The sequence below is a fragment of the Megalops cyprinoides genome, chromosome 19 (genome assembly GCF_013368585.1).
Source record: "Megalops cyprinoides isolate fMegCyp1 chromosome 19, fMegCyp1.pri, whole genome shotgun sequence".
Classification (NCBI taxonomy): domain Eukaryota; kingdom Metazoa; phylum Chordata; class Actinopteri; order Elopiformes; family Megalopidae; genus Megalops; species Megalops cyprinoides.
In genome coordinates, this window is record NC_050601.1 from 24,302,650 (window position 1) to 24,327,250 (window position 24,601).

Genomic DNA, 24,601 nt, shown 5'->3' on the forward strand with positions numbered 1-24,601 from the left:
TTTGGTGCTGATTTTTTTTTCTTTCCTGTAGTGGCTTTGATCCTGTTGAGCTAATTAGGCTAAAGATCCAACATTAGCATGGCTCCCCAAGGAAACACTGAGGCAGTGAAAGTGGTACAGACACAGAGTGAAGGAGGAATGGAGATAGAGAGAGCAAGACACAGGGAGAGACAGACAGTGAGGGAGGCTGAGAGAGAGTAGGAGAGAGAGAAAGGGAGACATTGAAAGATGGAGGGAGAGGAGGGCTTGCGGTCCCCCATCTGCAAACAGGCCCTGAGGCGGGATGCGGCCCCCGGTGTCTGTGCCAAGCGGGCGATCTCCTCCCTCCCTGCCCCCACTGTCTAACAGAGTGACCGCTTACAGGGACTGGCGGACATTGTGGCTCGACTAACACCCCGGGAAGAGCGGCAAAGGGGGCAGCGGAGATGATGTCATTGTCACCATGGCGAGAGTCTCATGACAAGGAAAAAGTGAGGCTGTTGTGGCTGATCACCCTGTGAGGGTATAGCTCACTGCAAAGCAAAGCTGCTAATCTAGACAGACCAAATTAGCCCAATTTAACCGGGTGGAGACGGGAGGGGAGGGAGAGGAGGCAGTGTGCAGCCAGCGTTCAAGCATTCAACCCAAACTTGCAAAGACAGTAGTGTCTTGACATAAGACAGAAATGGTGCCCAGAAGCCCTCAGTGTTAATTGTGTTTCAGATCAATGGGCGGTCTGAGAATTTCTCTGATCTCTTTCTCCTTTTTTGATTAGCTTAATGATGCACCTGGCATTGTTCACAGTGATGAAGGCTTTGATTCAAACTCAAGGCCAGCGCCAACACAGCAATTTCAGTCACTGCACTGGGAGCTCTTAAGCAACAGGCCATGAACATTCTTCTGCAGGGGAAATGAGCTTTGAGACACACAATAAGCAACATTTAGAACTAATAATCGCAAACTGCTGGGAGAGCATGAACAATTTCAGTGACTCAAAGTGTCACCTCAAAATCACACCCAGTCATACAGACAGATAAAAAAGAACTTCTCTGCGTAATATACTTTTAAAAGTAAGAATGGGAATATACTTCATGCAGTAATGACATGAGAACACATTTTAGAGTAAAAACAGCAGTATAATTTTTGGAGTAAGGACTTGAGTACGCTGAAGTAAGGGTGGTATACCTATTGGAGAAGGGCAGGAGTGTAAGTCTCAGGTCTGGTACCAAGCAATACTGTTCAAAGACTCCAAGGCAATGTAGCCATGGTAACATTCATAACCACTTTGAAATTATGCCAAGTTTGCACTGTACACCAACACAGTTATTACGTTATGTGTATGAAGGTGGGCTCCCTTGACTTCTACTCCTTTTAGAAGCATGGGCCATTTGTGCTTTTAATTCTGCTCTTGGCCCAGTGGTTGGCCACATAAGCTTGTGTGACATCCTGTTTAAGATATTGTCTTATTGTCATACATGTTGTTGTAATATTTGTATACATGTATGCTGTTGGTCCCCAGTTCCCCTGGGGAACGATTAAAGATTCTGTTCTGCTCTGTTCTGTTCTGTTCTTTTAGCACATCAATTGGGACACATCATACAGTGTAAATCATTAAATCCTATAACAATGTGCTGCTCCAGACTTGTTATTGCTTTCATGTGGCAGACATCCAAAGAAATTTACAAGTGCATCATTGAAAGATAATTAAATATTAATATGACAAGAGCAACAAGAACATTGAGAACTTAGATGCAAAACAGCTAATAATAAAGCTAATGAGCATTAAGCTAGAAGACAGAGCTAAAATATATGCAAACAACATTGTTTTAACATCAACATAGTGCCCAATGATTATCCTTTGAAGTGGAGCGTACCTACATCACAATAATGATCTATGAGATGAAAGTGATTTTATATCATTAGCATGGTGTCATGGGTCCGTGGAGTTGCATGCTAAGTCCCAGGTATGGTACCGGGCCCAGTGCTGGTGACTCACCTCCAGGACCTTTGGATGCTTGTGCTCTCCTCCGGGCGTCTGGGTCCTCAGGCTGTCCTGCTGGGATGGGGCATTCTTGTGTGGGCACGTGAAGGAGCGGCGCGGGGCCAGGAGGAACACCACCAGCAGGCCCAGCATGAAGCCGCCAGCCAGCCCCAGTGCCAGCCCCGCCAGATAGGAGGGCAGAGGCAGGACAAAGAAGCTATAGGCCAGCACGGAGACGCAGAACAGCCACATCCCCGGCACGGAGCGCGTCAGTCCCTGGGGCCCTTGTCCTTCCTGTCCCTGCCGGGCCACCACGCCGTCCCTGGCGGCGGGGCCCGCAATCTCCACCACCTGGATGACGTCTCCGTACGTGCAGATCTCGTACCTGTTGTCCCGGGAGAGTGCAGGAGAGAGGTCCAGCTTCCTCCTTGGCTTTCTTGCTGGCGTGGCGCAGGCAGGCGGAAGTTCACCGCCAGCCCGCTGCACCCTTTCACCCTCCACCTCCATGGCCTCCCTGTCAACGACGCCCTGGGCCCCACCCCTTACCCCACCCCCACAGCCACCGCCCCCTGGGGAGTCGGTTGCCCCAGCCGCCCTCTGTTGCTTGGGGCTGTCCTCCCCGATGATCTTGCTGAGCATGCTCAGTGGCTCCTGCATGGCCTCTGAGAATTTGCGCCGGGTGTCCTCCAGCTCAGCCTTAAAGAACCTCCCTTTGGGCTCCGTGGGGGAGGGGCTGGTGGGGGACGGAGGGGCTGCTCCAGGCTCCTCCTCCTGGCCTTTGGACTGGGTCAGCTGCTTCCACAGGTGCAGGTTGAGCTTGGAGTCGGACTTGGACTGGGCCACCTCCGGCTCCCGGCGGGAGATCTCTGTAGAGAGCGACTTGACCAGGCTGAGGAGGGGCTTGGGCCTGAGGGAGGAAGGGGAGGAGCCCTCCTTGGACTCGATCTCCGTGGACAAGGACTTGACAAGGTTGACCAGTGGTTGGGCGGCAGGGGTGGAGCTCGTGGGCAGGAGGAAGGCAGGGGCTGAGGCAGAGCGGTCCCCCAGCACCCCAGGGGAGGAGGGGGAGACGGGGGCATGGGAGGGGGGCGAACGAGCGTCCCTGCCCTCTCCTGGCCGTCCCGCCCCGGAACAGCTCTCTTCGGAGGAGGAGACGGAGGGCCCCTCCTCATCGCGGTCCACGGACACGGCGAGCCCGCTGTCGTCCGTGCTGTCCCAGGTCTCGATCACGATGGCCTGCCGGTCCACCGGGTGCAGCTCAGGTGGAGATGTGGGGAGGGGGTGGCTTTGGCTGCTGCGGTGCGGCCCGGAGTCCGACTCATCCACAGCCTCCGCCATCGCTCACCGAAGCATCACAGACCCGTCACACCTTGGAAACAGCAAGAGGAGGCAGAGGTCAGACCGAGGTATTGTGGGTCATCTTGCTTTGCCTGTTTCCAAATCTTTGCTTCCAGTACATTTTTGCTGCAGTCTTGTCTGCAAATGTCCTTCCAACAGGAAAACCCCTGTGCGTACACAGCAATGCTAGCCTGCTCCCCTCTGACTGACTAATGGTTTCTGCTTCAGCAGGATCTCCCTGCTGTGTGTTCTGGAGAGATAAATTCCCTCTGCACTACTAAGCAGGATCAGAGCCAGCTTTGGACAGAAACAAAAATCGAACCACAGAGTTGTTTTTTTTTTAACTGAAATCATCTGAAATATAGGGCAATAAAATGTACTTAAATTCAATACATCCAGCAGCAGATACCTAATGCCTGAAGAAAAACCTACACACCAATCAGGGAAACTGGGTGAGTGTAGCCATTGGGTTCCAGGTAGAAAAACAATGACCACTGGACTGCCTACATGTGCCCTGAGTGTGTCCCTGTGTTCTGAGCTTGGTTGCTTCTGCATTGCGCAAACATCTCATCAAATGTGTTCCAATTTACTTTGTTCTTACTCACTGTCAGTATATATCAAACCCCAAAAATGGAAATATTTTTTCTAAAAACTCAAAGCTTTGATGTTTTATATTTGTTGTTCACGATAACCAAAGACACACGCTTATGCTGTAGTAGAGAGACCCAGTGCCTTGTAACTACATCACTCCGGCGATACTGTCTGAGGGCGAAAGCTCTCGTCCAGTGTTTTTGGGCTGCGAGGGAAACAAGCACGTTTCTATATTTGACAGCCTAACAGGGTGACATTTAGGCTGTTGCTTATGCATGGCTCGTTCTGCCTTGGCTGTCACCAGGGAGCAAATCCCGTGTCTTCAGAGGCCGGCGGTCGACCGCGGGTCTATTTAAAAGACGGATTAGAGGGACCTCAAAACAAACAGGGGGGGTGAAAAAAATTGTGTCTGTACGTGTCGCGGTGTCAGATTTTGTTAGGGTTATGCTTTCAAAATAAAAGAAGGGCACAGACCATGGACAGGCAGCGCAACAGAAAGTCTCAGAGTTTTAGTGTGCATGGTCACCCATGCTGCAGTAAGTTGTTTTAAAACAAGGACATTTCTGCTGATGGTAAATCTTGGCTGTGGCCCAGCTGTGCAAAGCACATGTGTAAAGGAGGGCGGCCCCTTTAACTGAGGGCGGCCCCTTCCCTGTCCATGCAAAGCCATACGGACGATCAGCCAATCGGAGCACAGCAAGACGAAAGGGGAGAAAACAAGTTAGAGCAGGACACCAAATGGCAATCGTGAGAAGCCATTAAGTTACCTTTGCGTAGTTAGTAAAGTGTTACACCTTTTCCTGTGTGCGTTCATGACTTTAAAGTAAGTAAATTTGCTTACGAAGTTCTCTGTTACCGTGTGCTGTAAGCTTGTGTCGTTGTTACCCATGTTACTTCTCACTTACTACCGAGTACAGCGGGGATAGCCCCCCGAAGTTGTTTTCAGTTAGCGTAATTGTTTAGATGTTGTTGCGCTTAGAGTAATATTTTCAGACATCCACCATAATCAGTAATGTTGAGAAATGAATATTATAACGCGTAGAGACGATTAACACGCATAAACTCTACTCTACGTGAACGTAAATATGTCCCGGTGCGTAGTATGCAAGCTTACGCTGCGTGACTGTATCGCGCCCGTCTTGTATAGAAGTATGTCAGTTATGCCATTTCTGATTGCACGATTGTACATATCATAACCCTGTGTAGTTTGCTGTGTTGCTTGCCCAGCGTTATGTGTCTGTATAGTGATAAAGTTATAATTGTATAATGCTGTATAACTAATATTATGTATATCTGCCTTTTGTTCAGACCACACACACACATACCCTCAAATACCTCCAAACCTGCAAAGTGATCAAGACTATGCCAATACCCATTAAACGAGTTTAAAGGATCAGATGTGCCCTGTTTCCCTGTGTTCTGACCGACACTCCACCCTTGAACCAGTACACACCCTCCACCACAAAATTGGTCCTTCGAGCCGGATTGGGCCGTTACCATGGCAACCCCAGGGCACAGCTCCTTTAGCTCTCCACCTGCATCCTGCCAGCGCCCGCGCAGAGTAACCCAAAGGCCGGTGTACCTTGATGACTACCTCGTTAACTACGCCGGTACGCCAGCCATGCGGTCAGTTCGGCGCAGAGAACCTGCAATAGGTACATCCACCCCCTTCAGTCCCAAACCCCCACAAGGGGCAGCAGGTTCACCTGACGACCTCATGCAGCAGATAGTGGAGATCACAAGACAGCAGAGTGAGACTGCTAGACGCCAGACAGAACTCTTGGAGCGCGTCCTGCTACAAAGTACCCCAAGGGCATCCACTCAGTCCTCCAGAGCATCATCACGCCATCAGACACCTCGGGCCCAGATCCTGAAATCAGAGGAGAGGGAACAGCCGAAACCTGATGTAAGTCCACGTGGTGCCTCCCCAAACCTTCCTCCCTGGCAGCAGTCCCCTAAGCTTCCAACCTCACTCATTGAAGAGCTGTCTCAGGAACTGAGGAAGACCCACCTGAGTGGCCCGCATCTCCTGTCGCCACCTCCTCTGAGCAGAGATCCTACCCTCTCCGACCATCGCTATACATCGCCATGCTGCACCCCATTGTCGGAGAGAATCCAACAACATGGTGAAGCCCATTTCCTGATGCGGCCATTGCCTCCAACCCCTGTGCCGAAGCAGAGCCCACCAGAGCCATCTCCCTTCCAGCCTTCAGTGGCCCCAGAGCCCCACAGTCAGTCTACGTCCGCACCTAGGTCAGTGCCACCACACCAAGCATATCCCGCTGCACCCGCAGCTCCTGTTCCAGTCGGTGGCAGTCACTGGCCACCAGATCCAGTAGCCTTCTCCCAGCCTCATGTTAACACCCTACCCTATCCATCCGCCCACTTTCCACCTTACTGGTTCCCAATGGTAGAGGGACCCACCTTTCCTGACTTCACTGAAGAAGAAAGGGCACAATATGTGGAGCTCCGAATGGCTCTGAGTAATCTTCTCCATCCCAGCCTGTCAGAGAGGTACAAGTACTCTCTCCTTCTCAAGCACGTGAAGGTTCCTAACGCCCACAGACTTGTCCTGGCACATGCAGAGTCATCCATGCCCTACACCAACGCCTTGCGAGCACTAGACAGAAGGTATGGACGACCCTATCAGTTCATGCTTAAAGAAATAGAGACCCTTGAGAACCTACCACCCATCCGTGCTGGAGATGAACGAGCCTTTGACGAGTTTTCTCTTCGTGTGCAAGCTATAGTGGGAATGCTCAAAGCCCTGAAAGATGACGGCGTTGAAGAACTCCACAGTGGCTCCAATGTGAAGCGCCTGCTGAACAGGTTACCTCGCCCTCAGCAGCAGCAATTTCGTAGACAGCACCTTAAGAATAACCCTGACAAGGCGAAGTTTTCCCTCCTTGAGTTCGCTGATTGGCTGCAGCTGGAAGCTAACTGTATGGAGTTTGACCCAACTGACAAGGCCTCTGCAGAGAAAGGGCAGTCAAAGGAGCAGAAGGCTGCACCTCGGGGTCAGAAGAAACCCACCTCCATACTGCATGGAGCAGAGCAGCGGAACACTGCAGAGCAACCAGACAAGACTGCAGTGGTTCCGCCTAAAGCACCCACCAAATCCAAGGTCTTCTGTCCATACTGCCAGTCTACTATGCATTACCTAAGCCAGTGCACGGCATTTGGAGCGCTCACCAAGGACCAGGCTGTCAGCTGGATAAAGGATAACAAGCGTTGTTGGAGATGTGCTCGGTCTCACCTGGCCAAGGATTGTGACCTCAAGAAGCCCTGCCGTCTCTGTCAGGGAAAGCACCTTTCTGTCCTTCATGACATCAATCAACGGAGTAGTGATGCCACCAAGCAAAGTAGCAGTCTCTATAACTCCACCGTAGAGACTCTTTACCTGGACCAGCCCCGCTGTGGCGGCAGAGTGTTCCTGAAGGTCGTTAAGGTCATCCTCTACCACCAGCGGAAGTCACTGGAAACTTTCGCCATCCTTGACGATGGCTCAGAACGCACGATTCTGCTGGCCACGGCTGCACAACACCTCAGCCTTGGAGGAAGCCCAGAACAGCTGCAGCTACGGACAGTGCACCAAGACATCAGGACACTGCATGGTACGTCTGTGACCTTTGACATCTCCACCGCTAGCAACCCACAGAGGAAATTCAAGATCCGCAGAGCCTTCACAGCAGATCAGCTTGGCTTAGCAGAGTACGACTACCCAGTAAGTGCCTTAAAGGAAAGATACGTGCACCTCAGAGGAATACCCATACCCCCTCTCTCCAAGGCACAGCCCCTACTCCTCATAGGCGCAGATCACCCAGAGCTTGTCACCCCAGTGGAGCCAGTGCGTCTGGGCCCGCCAGGGGGCCCAGCAGCAATCAGAACCCGCCTCGGCTGGACCCTGCAAGGCCCATCTAAACACCTACAGGAGCGGCTCCCAACATCCCAGTGTCTGTTCACATCCATCTGCTCTCCATCCACTGACCTACATCATCAGGTTGAAAGGTTATGGCAGCTGGACGTCTTGCCCTACCGAAGCGAGAAGCTGGTGACCAGGTCACGACAGGATCAAGAGGCTCTCAAGATGCTGGAAACACAGACCATCCGTGTGAATGTGGACGGAGTACACCGTTACGCCACCCCACTTCTACGAATCAAGGACATGCCGGCATTGCACGCACCTAAGGAGGCAGTGATGTGTCACCTCCGTAGCACAGAACGTCGGTTGGCTAGAGACCCACAGCTGGCTGCCAAATACAGAGAAGAGATCCGGAACCTGGAGGAAGCTGGCTACGCCATCCAAATACCACCCCAGGAGGTTGAGCTGTCCGGAGAGTCATGGTACCTTCCCCACCACATTGTGTCCCACAATGGAAAGCACAGAGTAGTATTCAACTGCTCTTACACCTACAATGGACAGAATCTCAACAAGCTGTTGCTACCTGGACCTACACTGGGACCCTCTCTCCTGGGAGTGCTGATCCGCTTTCGTGAACATCGAGTGGCCATCAGTGGAGACATAAAGGGGATGTTTCACCAGGTCCGCCTGCTCCCCAAAGACAAGCCCCTCCTACGATTCTTGTGGAGGGATCTGAAGCCAGAGGCACAACCGGCCGTGTACGAATGGCAAGTCCTTCCATTCGGTACGACATGCAGCCCGTGTTGTGCGACATTTGCACTGCAGCAACATATCTTCACCCACTGCCAACCAGGTGACAAGACTCAACAGTCAGTTGAACGGTGTTTTTACGTGGATAACTGCCTGCAAAGCACTCCCTCCACTGACGAAGCACGTGAGCTGGTCAATGAGCTGAGGTCCCTGCTGGCCACAGGTGGATTTGAGATAAGACAGTGGGCCAGCAATGAAACCTCGGTTGTAAGCCACCTACCAAAGGAAGCTAGATCTGAGAGCACTGAGCTGTGGATCTCCCAAACCCAGACAGACCCACAAGAGATGACCTTGGGTTTAAGCTGGCACTGCCTGCCTGACACCCTCCATTACCGCCATCGACCCTCCCCCTACCAAGAGGTGACAATGCGGAATATATATCGCGTTTTAGCGAGCCAGTATGATCCCCTGGGATACATACTCCCCTTCACCACCAGGGCCAAAGTTTTGGTGCGACAGCTATGGGTGAAAGAAAGAGAATGGGATGACCCACTTCTCCCCTCTGACCTCCTACAAGCTTGGAAGACATGGGAAGCGGAACTGCAGCACCTACCCTTGATCACCCTATCCAGGTGCTTTGTGTCTGCTGACCTGGATGTGCCAGAAGTCAGAAGAGAATTGCACATCTTTTGTGATGCGTCAGAGGCAGCTTACGGATCGGTAGCATACCTCCGTACTGAACATCAAGGAGAGGTACAGCTAGCATTTGTCCTTGCTAGATCCAGGGTGGCGCCGAAGCGCCTTCAGTCAATGCCCAGGCTGGAACTCAGTGCCGCACTCACCGGGGCACAGCTTGCCAAGCTGCTTCACAGCGAGCTCTCCCTGGAGATTAATAACACAATCCTATGGACGGACTCAACAACCGTTCTTGCCTGGCTGCAGTCCGAATCGTGCAGGTTCAAGGTGTTTGTGGGAACGAGAGTCGCAGAGATTCAAGAGCTCACAGACGGCTACACCTGGCGCTATGTGGATTCAGCCAGCAACCCTGCGGACGACGTCACCCGCGGCAAGACTCTTATGGATTTAGCGCAGCCAAACCGATGGAGTCAAGGGCCCCAGTTTCTTCACTTACCGCCTGAGTCGTGGCCTCAATACCCGGCTACTGAACTGACAGTTGATCCAACTGAGCTTAAGTTCTGCGGTCTCATCTCGGCAGCATCTGACCCGTCACTACCAGATGCCAATCAGTATTCAACCTTTGAAGACCTTGTGGAGGCAACTTGCAGGTCCCAACATGGGGCGGCAGGCCAGACAGGCAACCCAGGAGCAGCAGACTACCAGAAAGCTGAAGCAGCACTGATTCGGAGGGCCCAGAGGGACAGCTTCCCAGAAGAGTTTCAGGCCCTCAAAGCTGGTAAGCGTATCCCCTCCTCCAGCCGTGTCCTCACATTGTCCCCAGAGTTTGATGTCAGCACTGAGGTCATCCGTGTGGGTGGGAGACTGCGTCATGCTGTAGACATCAGCCATGACACCTTACATCCCATAGTTCTAGATCCCAAACACCCTGTCACCCGTCTCCTCATAAAGCAGTATGACAGCAAACTGTGCCATCCTGGCCCAGAAAGAGTCTTTGCAGAAGTGTGAAGAACCTACTGGATTCTCCGAGGAAGAGAAGCCATCCGACAGCACCAGCGTTCCTGTGTCGAGTGCCAGAAGTGGAGAGCTACACCCAAGATCCCAAAGATGGCCGACCTCCCCCCAGCCCGCCTTCGCCTCTTAAAGCCAGCCTTCTACTCCACTGGAGTGGATTGCTTCGGACCCTTCATGGTAAAGCGGGGGAGATCCAGTGAGAAGAGGTGGGGTGTAATCTTTAAGTGCATGACCACACGTTGTGTTCACCTGGACCTACTCTATAGTATGGATGCAGACGCCTTCCTTATGGCACTCCGACGATTTGTGGCCCGCCGTGGAACCCCGTTTGAACTTCTCTGTGACCAGGGAACCAACCTTCGAGGGGGCGACAAAGAGCTGCAGGATGCCTTCAATGCCATGAGTCCAGGTCTCCAAACACTACTGGCCAAGCAGAAGATCAAGTTCCAGTACAACCCCCCTAATGCACCACATTTCGGAGGTATGTGGGAGCGTAAGATTCGCTCTGTCAAGGCCGCTCTCCACACCATAGTAGGAGCTCAGACGCTGACCGAAGAAGTCCTCAGGACGCTCCTGACCGAAGTTGAGGCCATCCTGAACGCAAAGCCCCTCGGATACGTCTCCTCCGATGTAGCTGATCCTGACCCTGTGACCCCTAATTACTTGCTGATGGGGCGGCCTGATGCTTCTCTGCCACAGGTTGTTTTCCCAGAGTCAGAGCTACTAAGCCGACGGAGATGGCGTCACACTCAGGTACTGGCAGATCAATTCTGGAGCTACTTCATTAAGAATTACTTACCCTCTCTACAGCGACGACAGAAATGGACCAATGACACTGATGACCTCACTCCTGGGACCGTCGTGATGATCATGGACCACCAGCTCCCTAGAGCACTCTGGCCTGTTGGGCGGGTGGAGACCACTTTTCCTGGAGCAGATGGCCATGTTCGTTCAGTGGACATTCAGGTCAAAGGCAAACGCTACCACCGCCCCGTAGCTCGGCTCATCAAGCTCCCTGCCATCCCTGACGATGACAACCAACGGGCACCTCCTACCCAGATCACACCATCTACAGGAAGTACATTCACACAGTGAATGTAGGGGCGGCTGTAAAGGAGGGCGGCCCCTTTAACTGAGGGCGGCCCCTTCCCTGTCCATGCAAAGCCATACGGACGATCAGCCAATCGGAGCACAGCAAGACGAAAGGGGAGAAAACAAGTTAGAGCAGGACACCAAATGGCAATCGTGAGAAGCCATTAAGTTACCTTTGCGTAGTTAGTAAAGTGTTACACCTTTTCCTGTGTGCGTTCATGACTTTAAAGTAAGTAAATTTGCTTACGAAGTTCTCTGTTACCGTGTGCTGTAAGCTTGTGTCGTTGTTACCCATGTTACTTCTCACTTACTACCGAGTACAGCGGGGATAGCCCCCCGAAGTTGTTTTCAGTTAGCGTAATTGTTTAGATGTTGTTGCGCTTAGAGTAATATTTTCAGACATCCACCATAATCAGTAATGTTGAGAAATGAATATTATAACGCGTAGAGACGATTAACACGCATAAATTCTACTCTACGTGAACGTAAATATGTCCCGGTGCGTAGTATGCAAGCTTACGCTGCGTGACTGTATCGCGCCCGTCTTGTATAGAAGTATGTCAGTTATGCCATTTCTGATTGCACGATTGTACATATCATAACCCTGTGTAGTTTGCTGTGTTGCTTGCCCAGCGTTATGTGTCTGTATAGTGATAAAGTTATAATTGTATAATGCTGTATAACTAATATTATGTATATCTGCCTTTTGTTCAGACCACACACACACATACCCTCAAATACCTCCAAACCTGCAAAGTGATCAAGACTATGCCAATACCCATTAAACGAGTTTAAAGGATCAGATGTGCCCTGTTTCCCTGTGTTCTGACCGACACTCCGTGGCGACGGCCAACCCCCACCCTTGAACCAGTACACACCCTCCACCACAACATGCTTCTGGCATCTTAAGAGAAAAGGCACTGATATTAAATTGTGAAGCCAGGAGAGTAATTTTGTTTCCCTGCCTTTCTGCTTTTGGCATTTTGTCCAGTGAAGCTCTTTCTCTCTCTCTTTCCCTCTTTCTCCACTCATCTATATATATAATGAAATGTCCACACTGAGTCATTAACTTGACTTGTGTTCTTCCTTGCAGCTCTTGGCAGAACATGGTGCAGCTCTCAGAACAGGGGCCTGGTCACGTTCGAGGACAGCCGCACAAAATTCTGCATGGGCTCACCATTCTCTATGTCATGCGGACAGCTCGCTGTGTCCACCGCTCCAGCTGCCCGGCAGGGGTGTGTATTATTAAGATCAGTGAATCTGCACAGAAAAACCCCTTGGATTCCTTCTCTCCAAACGCTGTTTTTGCCTAAAGCCTAGATTCTTGCACACGGCTCACTAGTGTCACACCTCTCATGGGAGGGATAGTCCCACTGCTTATTCGTTGGTGTCTGTTTACAGCGGGTGCTGCCTGAATGCACTGATCTTTATATTATGTGGATGAGCCACTCAAATAGTTTGCATCTACTATGAGCCCATGCAGGAGATATAAAGATCTGAGATTTCATATAGTGCCCCTCATGAACAAGCACTCTCAGACTGTGTAGTATAGTGTAGCATAGTGGTTAAGGAGCAGGACTTGTAACCGAAAGGTTGCCAGTTCAATCCCCGCTTGGACACTACTGCTGTACCCTTGGGCAAGGTACCTAACCCACAGTTGCCTCAGTAAATATCCAGCTGTATAAATAGATAACATTGTAAAACAACTGTAACCTATGTAAGTCGCTTTGGATAAAAGCGTCTGCCAAATGAATAAATGTAAATGTAAAAGCATGAATTGACCTGGGGAGCATTGAAGAGTAATGGCCTTTAATTAAAAAGAATTCTAGAGAACACATTTCAATTCAGTTTCAGGAAGCTTGTTCATTACTCCATGTGACAAAACTCCTTAAGCATCATCTACTGAGAGCTGGGCGGACACCAGGATATGACTGGGTTTTCCTTTTTTTTTGGTCTGTGATTTCTTCTACTTCAAATGGTGATGGTAAATTTGATTGACAGCTCCTTGGATAACAGGATCCCCTCTCTGAAGTGTAGTGACAGAGGCTTTGACTTCCAAATAATTGTCTTAAGCTGAATGTTGTATCATGAGATGATCATCCTAAAATAAGAGCACATAAAATGGTCTTCTCTGGCATTTGATTAAATTAAATCCAGTGTCTCCCATTTTGTTATAATGTGGATAAAATTTTTTTCGTCTCCACACAATATTTGGTGTTCCTGCCAAAGAAATGTCATGTTTTAAAGTGCAATAAAAACCCTTTGGCAATTATGTTCTATTTTGCAGACACTATTATCCAGAGTGATTTACAAGGACATTGTGGTATAGTACATTAAATGCATATCACGGTAGCATCAAGAACATCTACAGCGCTGAGTCAGAATAACCAGTACCATAGTGACTGAGCATCAAGTCAAGAATAAGGGCATGAAGTAAGAAAAGGTGGCTGTCTAACATCTGTTTTGTCTTCCTGAGTCATTCAGAGCATTTTCGAAGAGAACACTAGAGAGAACACCGAAGTTTACGCAATCACCTCACATGACCAGGACACCAACGCAGCCTAGAGAGCGGAGAGAAGATTTGCTGTAATCCACGACAAAATGAGTTTGATTGGAGTGACAGCCGACTTTGTGCAGAGGTAGGGGGAAAGCGGCAGTCAGACAGGCATGTCTCCCTGACCCTGCCTCTCACCCAGTTGCACTGCAGAAACAGCCTGCTCACCCACACATGGCCATGTATGTCTGCGGCCACAGACATGAAATCCTGGGCTCAATCTACCCACAAGGCAGTCCATCCTGAACTCTGAATAATCAACCTTTTTCTTTAACAACGTTGGCCCACGGCCAGATGCAATCACTCCGTCAGACTTCCAAGCCAAATAAAGTACTGCTACAACATCAAACACATTCCATTTTGACTGTATGGAACTTCATATCAACTGGACTGCTGGCTGGGAAAATTACGGTTACAAGGCAGCCTTCCTGCCCACTTCCCCACACCCCGCACATGCGGCCTGCCCACAGTTGGAGGAAATCTGTCCCTGATCTATTGTGGCCAGCGCAAGGCAATGCTGCCGCCATCAATTTCCATTATACAGTCAATTTAGGCCGATAAACCTTGTCAGGGTCAATTCGCTCCCTTTTAATAACTCCGGGGGCCAGCGAGTGTCTGGCCACACTTCGCGTCTGTGTTACAAAACAAGCTCTCTCATAAGAAGAGCATAGAGGGATTAATGACATGTGTGGGGAAGTCTTGGGGATATTTACGAAGAAGCAGCCAGGCTGTTTTTGCTGCAGGGGTTCTCTGTGAAGGTGAGGTCAGGAGTACAGTAGTTGTTTGTTTGGTTTTTTGTTATAAAAGAGTTAAAACAGGAATCCTGTCTAAAGGTAGGTGTTAAAACAGGAAGCAAGTCTGACATGAACCACACGGACTGGATCCAGAATGGCAGAAATGTGTTTTGTCCTTATCTTTGAGAAACAAATTAAAACAAGCGAAAGGGATTTTTTTGTTTCTTGCTCCTTACACAACATTAACAGTTCATTTCAGTATTCACCACATTTGTTAACTTGATTTAGTCTGATCTGAGTTAATTGGCACCTGATTCTGTCTGTCCCTGCCTTGCCCAGACACCATGAAATAAATGAAATGTACTTTATTTTTTCAATTAAATTTAAATGACTAAAAATCTGCAAACAATAATATCATCAATTACAAGGATGAAAAAGCAAATACATATTAGCATCAATTTCAAGTCTGTCAGCAACATACATGAAAGGGTTCAAATGGGGCTGGTTGGACTGAGTTATCATCAGGTCAGGACATTCCGCTCTTAATGGGAACAGAGGCAATCTGATGAGACTTCATTATGTCTTCATAAATACTATATGGAGTAGCATTACAGATACATAAATTACAACTGTAATGACTCTTCTCCCAGCTGAGTCCCAGCTGGGGCAGGGGATGCGACCTTTATTGCATTAGAACATCCTGCTGCATAAGTGCGTAACGTATAAAAGCATGAGCCCTGTAAGTCACCCTGGATGGAGGCGTCTGCCCAGCATATTAATAACAGTAACATTTAATGGAAGGTGACAGGAGAGTTGCAGTCACTCACAGAGACAGCACTCCCCTTGGGTGGAGCACACGCACACACGCATGCACACACACACACATGTGTGCACACACATGCACACAAAAATGCATACAGTACACACACACTGTATAAACACAAATACATGCACATACACGTACAGCACACACAAAGACACACACATACGCACACTTGCATATGAGTGCATTCACTCATGTATACACACAAAGATGCTCACACACACTTGTGTGCATCCACAAACATATACACATGCACACACATACACACACATACACCCTCCCTGCTTCCACACACTATGTCAAGGCAGGGAAAAACCTAGCCTTCAGCTTCCTCTCTCTCCTCAGCCAGAGCACAAGATTTCCCAGACTCCCTTCAAAAGGTCTGTAGGCCTGGGATGCCTAAAACAGCATCACTGTGAAGCAAAATGAAAGGCACTTATTTGTTAACAAGCACAGCCTGGTGTTTCCCTTAATTACTGACAGAGAACAAGGGAAACACCCAACACCATTGTGTTTCTGCTTGGTCCAGAGAGAAGACTGTCATAACAGGTCTGCTAACACTACTTGCAGCAGACACCTGGTTTTCTCTCTAGATCTCTTGTCCTACACTAAGCAGGCCCAGTCTCGCTTACTGTCAGCCAATCAACAGGAGGGGGGGACCAGGGCGCCATGGTGGCGGGCCTAAGCCGGTCTTAACGTTGGGTGAAACCGCCCAGAACAGGACTGACTTTAACGAGCTTAAGGAGAGCCCAGCAGGAAATAGACCTCCAGTGGTGCGAAGACAACAAGGTGGCAGGCTTTCCCATTCAGTCACTGGGTCACTGAAGCAGTCGAAGCCCCTTGTCAGCAAAGGGGCTGTGGCCACCGGAGGCCACGTACATACTTCAAATGACACACGTTGGAAAGATTCAGTGTACGTTGTGCACAGAGGGCTATATGTCATAATGTATTTAAAGCAGATGAGCCACTGCTACATGGCATCAAAAGCCAGCCCAGGCATCTCAGCCAAACAGAAAAATGGCTGGTGTTAATTCACCTCGAACAGAGGGACAGAGAGCTGGCCAGGACTAATCTGAACTCTCTCCAAACTCAATCAATGCATGCATTTTTGCTCTACCGTCTCCTTCACAGTTCACTTATTGTTTTCTGTTCGTAATGCGATGGCTCTCTGCTGACAAGCTGTGTCATTAAAATGGGACCTCAGCATCGAATGGCCCACGAGGTTGTGTGTATGAGATCCACAGGGTGAAACCTGGAGCACAGGACCTTGTTGTTGAAACAGAGAAAGGAAATGGAAACCGCTCTCAGAGCAGGTGAAAGTGCTCAGAGCAGATCAATGTCTTCCATACTTCACGCTCTTCTGACCACTCCCTTGGCTCTTGACCCTGACTGGTTCTTTGGCAAACGGAGTCTGCACCATCCAATCAAACAGTGAGAATTAAGACTAGTTTAGGCAGATTAATGCTGTTCAGGTAGGAGCTGTCTAGTTGATGGCCTGCCCCTGAGGTCTGAAAAACAACCTAATGAGGAAGTTAACTTTAAAAAACAAACAAGACGTTCCTCTGTTGATTGGCCATTTGTCTGGTCTCAGCAGAAATGAGGGTTGAAACTTTACCTCCAGAACAATTTATTTAAACAGTTTTGCCTTGTTACATTCTCCAACCAGATTTGCACACTGCTGGAAAAAAGATTGCACACATTTCCCAGACTTGTTTGATGATAAAGAGGCAAAAATGTGTGTTTCCTGTATATTAGAGCCCTACCTGCAAACTAATAAATTCATAAGAACGACTGAAATATGAGGGGAACCCCGACAAAATGTAACCAAAAATTGGCACTAGCATGTTGCCATTACCAGTCCTTTATTCATTTAGACAGATGCACTGCCACATCACACAGAAGCATATGACATCGTGTCAACCTTTGTCCTCCAGTTTCTACTTTTTAAAGGCTTCAACGAACACACCTACACATAAATCATAAAACATTTTCTCATACAGTGAAACTGCCTCCGGCTCCTCTAAACACCATTCATGCCTGTTTTTCCTCGGCGTGACAAACGCATACACACAGAGCACCTTAGTATGCATCCGACTCAAACTCACCTGTTCGGCTTTCTCGCTTTATTAATATGACCCAGTTTTATCGATGCGGCCGGCGCGTTCTTCCTGAAGTGACCAATAGCGGTCGTTTGATGAGGTCGCCTCCCGGTATCCAGATCCGCCGGGTGCAGCCGCGGTATGCAGCAAATCAGCGCGTTCAGACCTCTGCGCTGTTAACACCGACAGAACCTGCAGGTTTTAACTTCTAACGTCGTTGACAGCCTTAAGTAGACGTTTTAAACCTAAAAAATGCTCGAACAAAAGCGAAAGGGTATCCGCCAAGAAGGTGGCATGCCGATACCAATCAACACAGTCCTCATTCTGCACTCTTCAAAAGCCCGCTCGAGAAACGCATGCACCGTGCGTCCCCGTACAGTACGGTACCGCAGCGGCGCTAAATTCAGATCCCCTCCCCCCTCATACACTCTGGCTGCGGACGCGCCAATCTAATTACTAAAATCGTGGCTGCAGCAAACCACTCTAATCCAGATTAAACGATGATAGCTACTACCGGCATCTTCGTCCACTCATCAAAACCCTCACACGCTCACCTACCTTCCCCTTTCCGTCCGCACAAATACCATTCTGAGTCTACTGTCCACCTACGCATTTTAGAAGGGTTGTCCTCGCCATACCCTTACCTAATGGCACATACCGCCGGTGAAAATGAAACGTTCTACAGGAGGTTATATAACTACAAAACTTTAGCTCCAAAAATAGTCCTATAGAATTTTAGATGTACATTTCTTAGACAGTGTAGTATTATATAGAAATAATATATGCGGCATAATATATGTAATACGAGTAATTACGATTCTGAAATCTCGTGCTGTCACACGCATTCGCAGACACCATCACTGTAAAACACTGGCACTATGTCACTGCAAATAGAAGGATACAGCCATGAACAATACAGTAGCCCTTAAATTTACAGCTGGGTTACCGATTATAATTAGGCTACAATTGTGCTACATGTTTCCATGTAATGAGGCACAATCCAAGTGAAGTTCATTTAATTACAAGTCAGAAAATATTACTGTTCTTAGGAAATACTAATTCAGGGCCAAGGCAATACGGAATGATACATAAATATAAATAAAATACAGAATTACGGCACAGCCAGAATTAGTAGGCAGAAACCTGAAAAACAGTGTAGCAAAGAAATAATACCGCAATACCCTCATAATTATGCTTAGAAACCACGAATTTACATCATGATAAAATGAACTTGGAGACAAAAAAACCTTGCCTCTAACCATAGTGTTTACATGTCACCAGTGAAGGTGAACTTTCACAGGAGCCAATGTGGCATTGCAATGGTCTGATAATCCCAAAGGCTGCTGGGTAGATTCACAGGTGAGGGAACTTTTCTGGGGCAAAAAGCCTACCCTGAATTTCTTCCGTAAATATCCAGCTGAAAGAACACACGCTTTGTGTGTCCCCAGTAAGGGCAAGAGCGCCTGCAAAGGGGCGTTGGCTAAGCGAATGAATAATTTGAACCGAATTATGCACCCCCAACTCCCCACCGATCTTCCAGCAGGGAGAGGTGCGTCCAACAGCAGGGGTCTGACGCGAAGGAGCTCTCTGTCTTATTAATGGTGACACTTCCCGGCCTCCTGCGAAGCTGCGAGACGCAGGGGACAATCAGAAAACTCCCCTCACCGGTCTCCCGCCCTACAGCAACCACCCCTCCGTGCGCGGGTGAAGGACGTGCTCTGCACAGAGCTTGACGCACCTGCTGATATGTGCCTAAAACACACCTTTTATCAGATGCGATTGATGTTTTAATAAAGTGGAAGTCACCGACATTTTCTCATATCATCTTAATATGACGGAGGTTACTGACAGTGAGGGTGGAAATGCTGAGAAGTGCTTCAGGAGCTAGCACTGCAAGCAGAGGAGTGTGGAGATAGAAAACTGCATGGGTCAATTATCCGCTGATCAATATGTTGCCCTGAGTAAGGGTTTTGCTAAGCATATTGCATACTTTAACATCTAAACTCTCTAATTTAGTAGAGGTTGAATGCATCCCTACAAAGGACAATATAAATCCTGTCCTGCACCAACCCCAGTGGTTTTGGAGCATTAAGTGCCTCCGATATGACGTGACTGCAAGGTGAAAACAGACCAGCTGTACTAAGAGCACTGCTGGGAAACTGAGAGAAGGAGAGAAAATCAGAAGCTAGACAATGAAAAAAAAAATGAAAAGAACGACATCATTCGTCTAGAATGGAATCTTTTCTGTGGATGCCACGCAATGTTGCACAGATCAAGGTCAGGCGCACAGCTGTTAATCTGAGTAAACATCTCTGCGTATTTTATATTGCCTGTCACCAGACAGTGGGATGCTGACTCCATGATGGAGAGCCCCAATTTTCATGCAAAGATTTTTTAGACAGTGTGATGAGGTATGACAGATGCTTGAAACCAAAAGGTTGCAGGTTCACAGCCCAAGCAAAGCTGCTATGTGAGTTGCCATGAATAAGAAACTCTGACAGCAGGCAAACATACAGTAACATGTGCAGTGACAACCAATGCCAATGCTGCAGCTCACTTTGTCTAGAATGGTATAAACAGTTCACAAATATCACAAGCTTCCTACAGGACACCGCTAATCGTCCCTATGAGGCATCCTTGTCTGGGAGAGACAGTTCACAGACCAGGAAGGTAATTAAGAACTTTTCCTCAGGGAAATACATCTATTTTGAAGCATATGGGTCACTGAGGGAAGGGTCCAAGGAGTGGAAGAGCAGGACTCTCACAATGGAAAAATGCAATATGCACCCTGCATCTGCTCATATTCCAGCATTTATGAGTATAGACCCTCAATGCTGAGCTGGGGTCACTGCTAAGGTTTTTGGTTAAAGTGATAGGTAAAATGATGATAAAATCCAGCCAGAGTTCCTATGCAGGTAATCTCATCTCTCAGGCCCTAGGCAGGTGCTGCAACTTACTTTGAATATTTCCTTTCTTTGTTGTAATTAGCTGTGACCTGAATAAATTATCAGCAGGGTTGTACATTTGGCCCAAGGAGACTGGGGGAGTCAGGGAGACAGACAGAGAGAGAAAATAAAACTCAGAGGAATCCGGGAACATGATCATAAAATATTGGAATTGGATTTCCGCGCCTTTAATTAGGGCTGGGATGAAGCCTGGTTCTGTCATATGTTATGATGGCTGCCTCATTTGTCTCGTGGCGAGGAAATAATCTCGTTTCATGTGGGAAGCAGCGTGGATTCATCCTCTCCTCTTTCACTTAGCGCTACAAGTGAATTGACGCAATAAATTAACAGATGCCCTTATGTTTAGGGCGGAGGGCGAATGGTCTCCGCACATTGCATTGGTTATATGAAATTAAATCAAAACTATAAAAGATATAAATTTACACACCCATTCCCGTACGTCTTAAAACCATTATAATATTTCTGTTTGTTCACACAAGTAAGACGACGTTACGTTTGATTAAGCGATAAAAAAGTAGAATTCAAAAAAGGTTACATCGCCATCTCATGGTAGTGATTGTAACACACGGTACACTGCTCGGACAGCGGTGTCACGTGATCTGCAGGGCAAGTAAGTGACAGCGACATAGGCATTTACTTTCGCTAAAGTTTTCTCCTTCGGTAATTGTGTGGAAACACGCACCGTGTGTGTTTTGCAAAATGTCATTCTGTTCTTTTAGAGGAGGCGAGATTTTTAAAGACCACTTCGAACCCGGTAAGTACGAGGTAACGTGAATTTTGTTTAGATGGCTGGCATAGCTAGACTGATCATCTTGCCAGCTGGCAAACAAGACAGCTGACTATGGTAGCTATATTAGATAAGCAGGGACCTTGGTAATATAACGGGAACAAAGAAGCTAGGTCAGCTCTCAAGGCAACCAGCTAGCTAGTCTAAAATTTACAAAAGTGTAGATAGCTGTCATATCGAAGGCCCAAAATGGAGCTGTTAAACGTTTTAAAATAAATCTCACTAACTTGCTAGCTTGCTAGCTGTTGCTAGCTAACGCTGCAGTAACATGATACAAATGGTCAGATACGTGGATAGATAACTAGGTCTAACTTGCCTGGCTGTTAGTGATCTGTCATGAGTGAGCTGAGACGTATAGCGAGAGACATTTGGCTTGTCATGACAAAAAGCGTTGTAGCTGATCTGTGTTGGTCGGTTACCTTAATGGTGCTAATTTTAAAAAAGGAAAGTGTAGCAAAGTGATTTCCGACATGAAGGCAACATGTACAGAGATGTGTGAGAATGTTTTGGAGCATGTTCACGGCCGCAATCACATCCCAATTTCAGAATTTGCTCATTTCAAAGTATTTCAATAGTATTTTAGTTTATTTGACAAGCATCCTTGTCCAGATCAATGTACAGAACATTTGCATGTACAAGAGTACTGGAAGAGTACTGGAATGTATTTGTGGCTTACCTGTGTTGTCCCCCACCCCACCCCACTTCCCCTAGGTATCTATGTGTGTTCCAAATGCGGACACCAGCTGTTCTCCAGCAGGTCCAAATTTGAGCACTCCACCCCGTGGCCAGCCTTTTCGGAGACGATTCAGGAGGACAGTGTGTCTAAACAGCAGGAGAAATGGGGAGCTTACAAGGTGAATGCTCAAACTGGCGCCGAGCCTCACACCTGAGCCGCTCGCCCTTATTCAGTTCAGCAGGAATGGACAGAGCAGCATGTCAGGCCTCCTGGAAACCCACTCAGAATCTGTGCCTCTTTTGATTGAATGTGTGACATCTTATGAATGCCCTTTGTATGTAAGTGTACATGCACATTATTGTTTTTGCTGAGCAGACACTTTTAACCAGTCCTGCTGGCACAGCCTACATATAATCCATTTATATAGCAGGACATTTAGAAATTAGTTAAGTGCCTACAACAGCATTGTCCTGCTCAGGATGTGACTGCCACACACTCCTAGTTATTCTGTTCTCTAACCACTACTCTTTTGGCATAGTAGTATGTAAGTGATGTGGCTGTGTTTGAGGTGTAGCTGTGTTGTGGGTGTGGCTGTGTTTTCAGTGTGCTGTGTTTTAGATATAGCTGTGTTTCAGGTATTAGAATGTTACAGGTGTTCTGTGTTTCAGGTATGCTGTTTTTCAGGTATGTCGTGTTTCAGGTATAGCTGTGTTTCAGGTGTCCTGTGGGAAGTGTGGGAATGGCCTGGGCCATGAGTTCCTGAATGACGGGCCAAAGAGGGGACTCTCTCGCTTCTGAATATTCAGTAGCTCGCTCAAGTTTGTCCCCAAAGGTGAGGCTGAATTTTTATGCATGTATGCATTATATTACATTGCATTGTTGTCATTCAGCAGATCCTCTTGTCCAGAGCGACTTACTCAATGTACAGGGTACAGGCAAAGTCAAAGAAAATTCTAGAACTTTCTGTTCTATGCGTGTTCACTTTCATAGGGGTGAATGTAGTCTACCTTATTGTGAGAGGCTGAAGGGATAGCTTATAATATTATATCATCACTATGATTATAAGGACAATTAATATTATAATAATTGTTACTTACCACCATCAGAAAGGGCACTTTCTGATCGTATGCAAAGTGAGAATCATATGTATGACAGTCAGGTGTGAGGTAAGTTACATATGCCAAATGACCTGCACACTCAGGAACAAAAAAAGATCACTTTTGAAACAGTCTCCTGTATCAGTGTTTAGGTCACGTCCAAGACGTTACAGAGACAAAAACGGGAACCTCTCAGATATTTTGGCGTTAGCATCATGAAAGCATACATATAATTCACACAGATTACCTAACCAATTTAGCAATCCCGCAATTCCAGTGGCTCTAGATACAAAAATAGACTTTTAGATAGATTTGTAACATGGTGCGGTGCATAAACACACTGCCTATAATAACCTCCAGATGTTTGGGCCTGGTGCTCACTCCACTGTCTGTGCTGTCTATCTCCTCTCCAGATAAAGTGGACGGACAGTAGAGCGAGAGGGTCTTTCCGGAATCACGAAGGCAGCATAGGGGTGTGTCAAGAATAGTGATACTCTGTTCTGTGGAAGGTGTGGACAGTTCATGAAGTGAGCTGGAGAAAGCCCCCTGATGGGACGCCCAGTGCACAGATGGTGGAAATAGTCCCCTTTGAGAGCAGGGCCTCTATTTAAAGTGTTCAGTTTCACCACACACACACACACACACACACACACACACACACACACACACAAATGTACACAAGGGCAATTACAGCAACCTTGGCTGTAGGTTTTATCTTTGGGTTCAGGTCAGTGAGCACAACTATCGGCAAAAGTGCAGGAATAGGTTTCAGTTCTAACAAGAGTCCGATAGTCTGCTAATCTTTAATATTAAGCTTTTTTAAACCACCACAGAGGTTGTGGCAATTGGCTATGGGCATGTACATGTTCAAAGATTTATTCAAAGCTTTTTTGCACATGCAGTGTAGATCAGACACTACCAGGGCAGGGGAAATCAACCAGACTCAGACTAGCATCCAGAATTTACCAGTCATTTGTAAAAAAAAAAAAAAAAAAAGATAGATTTAAAAAATGTAATATCTAATTTATTCATTATATCCAGAACTGTCAGGTGTTTTATTATTCATTCACATGTGTGAAATCTGTGTTATTTTACACTTGATATTGGGGGGTGTGATGGAGTGTTCTTTTTGCCAAGCATACATTGAGATTCTGCAGTGTGGTGCATTGACAGCAATAATATGAACACTTCTTGCTCAAGGGTGCCCCCATGATTGTCAACACTGTAACAGCATTTTACATATTTCTCAGGACCCGACAATTTCTCAGGATGGACATTTTTGTTCTCACACTGACTTCAGGAGTCACAGCTGAAGCTCTGAAGAGCTGCAGTCTGGGTATCTGTGATAGGGTGTGCCAGTATCAGTATTCTTTGTCATCTATACATGTAGAAACACCAAATGTCCAGATGGGCAGAAACCATCTCTTTCTTTTCAGTTTCTCTTTCAATCATTGCAACACAACTCAGTGCCAGTTCTGGAGTGCCACAGAGATTTTCCAAAAATTTTCAGTCAACTTTCAGAGTCAAGGCAGTCATTCAAGACAGTGATGATCTGAAACAGAGGGTTAAGTGCCTGCTGGAATGAAAACCTTCAGGCAATGCAGCACTGTTCTCTTGGTCCA

General features: G+C 47.7%; 2 protein-coding genes across 2 annotated transcripts in view; one reads left to right on the forward strand and one right to left on the reverse strand.

The window, feature by feature from the left end:
* Positions 1-17,703, reverse strand: part of LOC118795185 (testis-expressed protein 2-like) — a 28,686-nt gene extending 10,983 nt beyond the window's left edge. Inside the window, exons 1-2 of the mRNA XM_036553580.1 lie at positions 17,460-17,703; positions 1,976-3,329 (exon numbers count right to left, since the gene is read on the reverse strand). Coding sequence (XP_036409473.1) covers positions 1,976-3,298 — 1,323 coding nt within the window. The 5' untranslated portion in view covers positions 3,299-3,329; positions 17,460-17,703. The remainder of the gene's footprint in view (positions 1-1,975; positions 3,330-17,459) is intronic.
* Positions 17,704-21,026: 3,323 nt separating this feature from the next.
* msrb1a (methionine sulfoxide reductase B1a) lies at positions 21,027-23,643 on the forward strand. The gene is made up of 4 exons (XM_036552690.1): positions 21,027-21,173; positions 21,918-22,060; positions 22,600-22,714; positions 23,393-23,643. The coding sequence occupies exons 1-4, from the start codon at positions 21,119-21,121 to the stop codon at positions 23,410-23,412; spliced, it is 333 nt and encodes a 110-aa protein (XP_036408583.1). The 5' UTR covers positions 21,027-21,118; the 3' UTR covers positions 23,413-23,643.
* The last annotated feature ends 958 nt before the right edge of the window (positions 23,644-24,601 follow it).